This window comes from Wolffia australiana, chromosome 1 (assembly GCF_029677425.1).
Source record: "Wolffia australiana isolate 7733 chromosome 1, ASM2967742v1".
In the NCBI taxonomy this organism is placed as follows: Eukaryota; Viridiplantae; Streptophyta; class Magnoliopsida; order Alismatales; family Araceae; genus Wolffia; species Wolffia australiana.
The window spans coordinates 24,777,096-24,785,000 of record NC_135835.1 but is presented as its reverse complement, the minus strand read 5'-3'; the positions used below and the strand labels follow the sequence as shown (position 1 = coordinate 24,785,000).

At 41.6% G+C, this 7,905-nt stretch overlaps 2 protein-coding genes across 2 annotated transcripts; both read left to right on the top strand.

Moving 5' to 3' along the window:
* The first annotated feature begins 1,419 nt into the window (after nucleotides 1–1,419).
* On the top strand, nucleotides 1,420–7,551 carry LOC144710478 (uncharacterized). Its single transcript, XM_078584306.1, has 3 exons — nucleotides 1,420–1,446; nucleotides 1,509–3,108; nucleotides 6,842–7,551. Exons 1-2 carry the CDS (start codon nucleotides 1,420–1,422, stop codon nucleotides 2,487–2,489), a joined length of 1,008 nt encoding a protein of 335 aa, XP_078440432.1. The 3' UTR covers nucleotides 2,490–3,108; nucleotides 6,842–7,551.
* Nucleotides 5,131–7,420, top strand: LOC144710400 (uncharacterized). Its single transcript, XM_078584193.1, has 3 exons — nucleotides 5,131–5,400; nucleotides 6,237–6,317; nucleotides 6,842–7,420. Exons 1-3 carry the CDS (start codon nucleotides 5,131–5,133, stop codon nucleotides 7,418–7,420), a joined length of 930 nt encoding a protein of 309 aa, XP_078440319.1.
* Nucleotides 7,552–7,905: the final 354 nt, after the last annotated feature.

Below are 7,905 nucleotides of genomic sequence, written 5' to 3'. Positions count from 1 at the left end.
TATGTCTCTACCTTTCTCCCTTTTCTCTCTCTTTCTCTCTTTTCTTTCTCTCTATTTCTCTCTTTCTCATTTTCTTTCTCTCTTTCACTCTTTCTCTCTCTACTTTTCTCCCTTTTTCTTTCTCTCTTTCTCTCTTTCTCTCTTTCTCTCTTTCTGTCTCTACTTTTCTCCCTTTTTCTTTCTCTCTCTTTCTCATTTTCTTTATTTCTCTTTCTCTCTTTTTCCGTCTCTACCTTTCTCCCTTTTTCTCTCTCTCTTTCTCTCTTCTTCCGTCTCTACTTTTCTCCCTTTTTCTTTCTCTCTATTTCTGTCTTTCTCATTTTCTTTACTTCTCTTTCTCTCTTTCTCTCTTTCTGCGTCTACTTTTCTCCCTTTCTTTCTCTCTCTTTCTCTCTTTTTCTGTCTCTACCTTTCTCCCTTTTTCTTTCTTCACTTTCTCCCTTTCTTTCTATCTTTCTCTCTCTCTCTCTCTCTCTCTCTCTCTCTCTCTCTCTCTCTCTCTCTCTCTCTCTTTCTTTCTCACTTTCTCTCTTTCACTTTTTATGAGTTTCCTTTAATTTATGTTTCTCTTCTCTTCCCGTTTTTCTCTCATCTCTCTCTTTATTTCTTTCTTTTTCGCTCTTTCTCAGTTTCCGTTTATTTCTTTTTGTTTTCTCTGCTCTTCTCTTCTCTCTCTTCTCTTCCCATCGGTCTCTCTTCTCGTATGATCTCTCTTTCTTTCTTTTTCTTTTTTTCCTCTTCTCATCTCATATCTCTCTCGCCCTCTGTCTCTGGCTCTCTCACCTCTGCTTATCTCTTTCTCTACCCCTCCCTCCCTCTCTCTTGTTCTCTCTCTCTCGCCCTCTATCTCTCTTCTCCTCTCTCTCTCTATCTCTCTTCTCTCCTCTCTCTCTCTCTCTCTCTCTCTCCTCTCTCCTCTCTCCTCTCTCCTCTCTCCTCTCTCCTCTCTCCTCTCTCCTCTCTCCTCTCTCCTCTCTCCTCTCTCCTCTCTCCTCTCTCCTCTCTCCTCTCTCTCTCTCTTCTCCTCCCTCTCTCATCTCTGCTTCTTTCTTTCTCTATCGCTCCCTCTCTCTCTTGTGCTCTCTCTCTCTCTTTCTCTCACGATTTCCTATCTCTATTTCTTTCTGTCTGTCTCTCTCTCCTCAATGTGTTCTCTCTTCTCTTATCTCTCTCTCTTCTCATCTCATCTGAGTCTACCCCTCCTTTTCTTTCTCACTTGATCTCTCTTTTTTCCTCTCTCGCTCTCTCCCTCCATCTTTCTCCCTTTCTCAGCTGTTTCTTATTTCTATCTCTCTGTCTATATCTCTCTCCTCTATGTGTCTCTGTGTTTCTGCTTCCTCTATGTCTGTCTATCCCTTATCTGTCTGGAGGGCGTCTACGAGGCCGCTGTTCAGGTCGTGCTCAACTCGCTCACCGCCGATGGATTCTCCCCCCGCCATTGAACCGGCTTAACGGAATTCATCTCTCTATTTATCTATCACTCTCTCTCTCTCTATTAGTGTCGCTAGATCTCACAGCTCAACTCACTCGTCGCCGATCGGTTCTCGCCCCGCCATGTAACGGGCTTAGCATTTGTAGTCTCATCTGTCTCTAATTCTGTGTATCCTCATCTCGGTCGCTCTCTATTCGTCTCTCTGAATCTCATATCTCTCTCTCCATTTCTCCTTGTATCTCTCTTTCTCCTTCCATCTCTCTTTCTCTCTCCATTTCTCCTTCCATCTCTCTCTTTCTCTCTCTCTCTCTCCATTTCTCCTTCCATCGCTCTCTTTCTCTCTCTCCATTTCTCCTTCCATCTATCTCTTTCTCTCTCTCTCTCTCCATTTCTCCTTCCATCGCTCTCTTTCTCTCTCTCCATTTCTCCTTCCATCTATCTCTTTCTCTCTCTCTCTCTCTCCTTCTATCTCTCTCTTTCTCTCTCTATCTCCATTTCTCCTTCTATCTCTCTCTTTCTCTCTCTATCTCCATTTCTCCTTCTATCTCTCTCTTTCTCTCTCTGTCTCCATTTCTCCTTCTATCTCTCTCTTTCTCTCTCTGTCATCATTTCTCCTTCTATCTCTCTCTCTCCATTTCTCCTTCTATCTCTCTCTTTCTCTCTCTCTCTCTCCATTTCTCCTTCTATCTCTCTCTTTCTCTCTCTCTCTCTCTCCATTTCTCCTTCTATTTCTATCTTTCTCTCTCTCTATCTCCATTTCTCCTTCTATCTCTCTCTTTCTCTCTCTATCTCCATTTCTCCTTCTATCTCTCTCTTTCTCTCTCTATCTCCATTTCTCCTTCCATTTCTCCTTCTATCTCTCTCTTTCTCTCTCTATCTCCATTTCTCCTTCTATCTCTCTCTTTCTCTCTTTCTATCTCCATTTCTCCGTCTATCTCTCTTTCTCTCTCTCTCTCTCCATTTCTCCATCCATCTCTCTTTCTCTCTCTCTCTCTCCATTTCTCCATCGATCTCTCTTTCTCTCCCACTCTCCAACTCTGGCTCTCTCTCCCTCTAAAACTTCGACATTTGACGGACCGACTTGTAACCAGTTGCATTAGTTAAAATAATGTAAGATATTGACAAAAAATTACCAGCCAGAATGTACGAGTCATCACCAGCTAATCTTAGTCACAATCCAGATTTAAATCCTCTCACAAATTGGTTGATCCACAGAATTTCTATATGCAAATGCTAACTTCGAAGATAGTGAGAATTCAATCCCCTTGTTGATGAATTAGGATCTCCAGTCTAAAGATTAAGTAGTTCTATTTTAGTTAGACGTCCACTATAGACCAAGATTCACTAAAGAACAACTTTTGGCAATTCTTGGGTAATTCTTGGGCAACTTTTGGAACCCAGCTATACGGGCAACCGGTTGCCCCAAAGGAATCTTGGGCAACCAGTTGCCTCATTTTTTTTTGGCGCTCTTCTTCTTTCGCGCTCTCTCTCGCCCCTTTCATTTTCCTATATTCTCTCTCTCTTCCCGGCGATCCTCCGGCGATCCTCCAGCGATACTCCGACGATTCTCAAGATTCCGGAAAGCCCCATTAGCGCATACAATCGCCGCCCTGACCATCAACGCTGAGACACGGCTACTAGGCTACGCGATGACGGACTGGGAAAGACGAGTCCAGGTAGGACCCTGCTTCCTCCGCATTTTCCGCAATCCCTCCATCTATCTATCTATCCATCTATCTATCTTTTTTTTTGTTTTTTGTTTTAGAAAAAAAATGCATTGATTAAAATCTTATGCAAACCCAGCTCGCCTCTTTCTTCAAGTACAAGAATGTATCTGTGGAAAGAGATAATTTGGTGAAATGGGGCTACAATCTTAGGCAAACATGATTAAAAGTCATTACATAAACTTGCAGCATGAAAATGGATTTGCGGATTTAGATTGATGCCATGCTACATGATATGTATTGATAATCAGAAAGTTTTGTAACAGATAAAACATGGATCAAGTATGTTCCGTTTGATAGAAGCCAGTATTTTGTCAATCATTCGATAGAGCATGAACTGAACCATAGTAATACCCATTTTGTACTCTTGTTCCCTTAACTGTATTGCCAAATATCAAAAGTCATTGAAGAAGGTTAGCTTAGGTCTTTGATGGTCCACTAAGACTCTTGGTGACAATGGAATGTTAATCTGGGCTTCAAGTATATACACATTTATTTCTTCTTTCCCTTTTCTAAACTCTTGAATTCATACATTCCTTCTTGTTATCGCTTGATGGTGGTTCCTCTTCATCATCTGCTTCTTTATCTTCATCATCGTCTTCTTTTTCTTATTCTTTGTCTTCTTCTGCTTCTTCTTTTTCTCTTTATCTATCTATCTATCTATCTATCTATCTATATATCTATCTATATATCTATCTATGAGGGACATGAAGAGAGAATATAGGAAACCCTACAAATTGATTTTCGGCAATGAAGGGTGCTGAAGCTGGGGTTGCTAAGATCTCTGAAGACGCAACTGCTTCACCGTTGCCTCAAGTGATGTCGGTCACCGGTAGCTCCTTGAATGAAGATGTTGGCTGTGCTAGCACGTGAGTATTAGATTTTGCTCCCGTCGTCGAATCGTCAATTGCTCATGCTTGGACTGCATCATCTAGTGGTGTTCTAAAGAGTTTGAACAGTTGTAGAAACTTGATTTCAGCTTTTGTAGAAACTCAGAAAGTATCCGTTAGAGATGTCTTTGAAACACTCGAGCAAGCACGTGAGAAGTGTACCAAGTATGCCAACTGCCCCCTTGGTCAGAAGAGTTCCAAGCACTTGAAATTCATTAGGTTTCTTTGTTTTCGCGGTGGTCAAGCATCGATGAAGCAGTCCTTAGTTTCTACAGAGTTCCAAAGAGAGAAGAGGACATTGAAATCTCAATGTCCATTCAAAATTAAGCTGCGGTTAAATCAAGCCTCGGGCGTCTATGAAGTGTATCAGATAAATAATCAGCACAATCACGATCTTTTTACTGAAGTTGAATTGGCCCAAATGCCGCAAAATTGCTTCATTCTGGGCGAAGTGAAAACAAAAATGCTGGAGTTAAACGAACTTGGCATGCTCAGGTGCTCTCAAATCAAGACATTGATAGAGCAGGAGCATTTCCCAGATGTTCCAGTTACGTGGACAATAAGAGACGTACAGAATTTGTTACAAAAATCTTCTAGCAAAGCTCGCGAGACTAACGATTTTGTCAAATTATTGAAAGAGAAGTCCAATCATGGTTGGTCCTTCAATTTCCAATTGAATGATGACACACTTTGCTTGGAGAGAGTTTTCTGGATTTCAGCTAATGGCAAAGAGAAGTATGTGCAGTTCAACGATGTTTTAGAAATCGATGCTACATACAAGACGAATCGCTTTGGCATGCCTCTAGTGTTGTTCACAGTGATCGATAACCATGGTTTGACAGTATTGACTGTTGGTTGTCTTTTGTCCAACGAGCAATTTGACTCCTACTCTTGGGCTCTTCAACAATTTCGATCATATACGAATCTCGATCCCATCGTCTTGTTTACAGATGGCGATATGGAATTGGCCCGAGCTATTAAGGACATTTGACCCACTACAGTCCATCTACTGTGCAGATTCCACATTTCCCAAAATATCACTCGTGCTCTAGCTAGCTCTTTGAGGGCCAATCTCAGCGGAGTCATGGATGATTTCTGGAGGGTCGGCTCCATTGAAGATGTTGATGAATTCGAGATGGAATTTTCAACATTGAAGTCAAAATGGCAAGCAGCAAAATCCTATCTTCCAGTTCTCGAGGAAAAAAAGAAGCAGTGGGCATTCACCTACACCCATAACAACTTCGTCGCAGGTGTGTCTTCTACACAATGCCAGGAGATGGTGAACTGTCGGATCAAATCCACGTTATTGTCGAATTCGCCTCTATTGCGCATTATTGATGGTTTCGATGCAGTCGTAACACGATCGTGAGAGAAGTTGTCCCAAGCTAGCTTTTCCACCAAGTTCGCCGCAACAAGAATGGATCCTCTAATTAATGACGCTCTTCAAATACTGACAAATTATGCCGAGGTTCTTCTCAAAGCTGAATCAGGAATGTCGCTTTCATATACCTGTGTTGTAGATGATTCCAAAGATAAGGGATATTTCCTAATCAGTCACAAAGACTTTCCAAACAAATTTCGTGTTGTGAGGATATCCATTGGCTCCGTTGAGCAAAGTACGTGCTCCTGTAGGAAGGCGATTTGGCTCGGGATTGAATGCAGACACATGCTGTGTTGTTTTCGCCACAATAACATATTATCATGCCTTGTCTCAATGTTTAATTGACGCTAGAAAAAGGACTGTGAAACTGTGGATATTCAATCTGTCTTCACCGATACTGCGTTGGCTACGCGACCCAGCTCTGAAGTCAGGGATACACAAGGAATGACCGAAGATCAACGTCTGTCTAAACTAACGGCTCTAACAAAGCCCATTTTACACCATTCAATTGGAACCGAGAGCACATTTCAGTTGTACAAGGCATCAATGATTGTTTTGGGCGAAACTATTGAAAGAAACCTGTAGACATCGCACCGTGCGTTGTCTGATTTAGAGGAAGATATTGTTAGAAATCCGTTGAAAGTTTGTTGCAAAGGACGACCCAAAATAGGGAACAAGCGCTACATAAGCATGGCAGAGCAGCTGCAAAGTAAAAAGAAGCAAAGGGGTGTCACTTGCTCTAGCTGCGGGCAGCAAGGGCACAATGCCAGAACTTGTAAAACAGTTTGATTGTATCTTGGTCAACTCAGTCAACACCTATTCGATGGGTAATTCAAGAGCAGTCTCGCCTTTCTCAAGAAAGCCATGAAATCTTGAAGTTGCGGGCCCAGGTTAGTGATTACCGGAAAGATGAAATCGACGACTGTTTTAAAGCCAAATAGAGAGAGGTAATGTTTGTTATTTTTCTATTTCTTCATCCATCTTATTTCATAAATACTCTGAAATTCTAAAATGAATACATCTTAATTCTGAATCCTTTAAATGAGAGTATTTTTATTCATCTTTACCTCACAACTGAGTGCATGCTTGTGTAACACGAGATGCGTCCAACTGACAATTCTCATTTGAATTTTTCTTTGCTGATTGGATTGATATTAACTTTTTCCAGCTTAAAGCCAGAGAGACTGGACAATTCGTTTTAAATCTCCTAGAAAATTTATTGGCTTTATCCCAGATTGGCAATTTGGGATTTGGGCTTGAGAAGAGAAAATCCTAATCCTTTAGCTTGTCTACAAATTTATCTAATATTTCGTATCAATATCCTATAAACTCTTTTGGCTTTATCCCATTTTGTTCTTCTGGTCATCTTGGGTAGCTTAGGCTCATTTCCTCTCATTTCTTTTCCCTATTTCAGGCTTCATTTGCACGAAGCATGGCTACTCGAGCGTTCGACACGTGGATTGTTGAAGTGAGGGGTGCCGACCTGAGCACACGCATTGACCAAGAGGGCTCAAATGAAGAGGAAAAAACTTCTTTCAAACCATATAATACAACAGCCTCTGCTCATATTAATGGTTACAGATCTACCATACCCGAAGAACAGAATCTGGCAATAAAACCTAGTGAGGGCAACGATGATGTCCTGTCTTCGTGGGAGGAGTCACAACTAGTGACAAAGTTGACTGAAACTTTAACTCGTCTCACCGAGAGGGTCTCAGGCTATATCAGTGAAAGTCAACTGAGGGAGATATCAGACAAATTCTTTGACCAAATGTCAAAATTATTGGAAGACGCCCAACTGTCTCAACACTTTGAGGATGTCCATGTTAAGATTTCTAGACTGTTGGAAGCTGGTCAGAATTATGCCCTTTCGAGTCAGATTGGAGAGCTTAGCCGAGGGTTAGTGAGCATCCTTGAAAAGAGTCATAGGTCCGTTTCTCCGCCGCTATTCGACCTGCACGAGCGACTTTCAACTACTATAGAGGACTTCTAGAAGCAACTTGATCTTGTTGAGATGTACAACTGGGATTTTGACAACTATCTTGAGGAGGATATCCCTACTGCTGTAAGATTTAGAATCCACTTAAAATGCATTAATAACACTTTTTGGTTTCTGTATGCTTAGAATCCAGTCAGGACCAAGTGGTTTGCTTAGAATCCGAGAGAGAGAGAGAGTAAAGTTAAAGAGAGAGAGAGAGTAAAGTTAGAGAGAGAGAGAGGGGATTACGGGTTGCCCGGGATAAGGAGAGATAGCAGAGAAAAATAGAGCGCGAGGGATAGCGAAGAAAAAAGAGCGTGAAAGGGGCGAGAGAGAGCATGAAAGAAGAAGAGCGCAAAAAAAAATGAGGCAACCGGTTGCCCAAGATTCCTTTGGGGCAACCGGTTGCCCGTGTAGTAGGGTCCATCTTGTAATTTGTAAGGTAACTGAACCAAATTTGAAGATGGTGTGTTGTGAATTAGTATAAGATATAATAAATT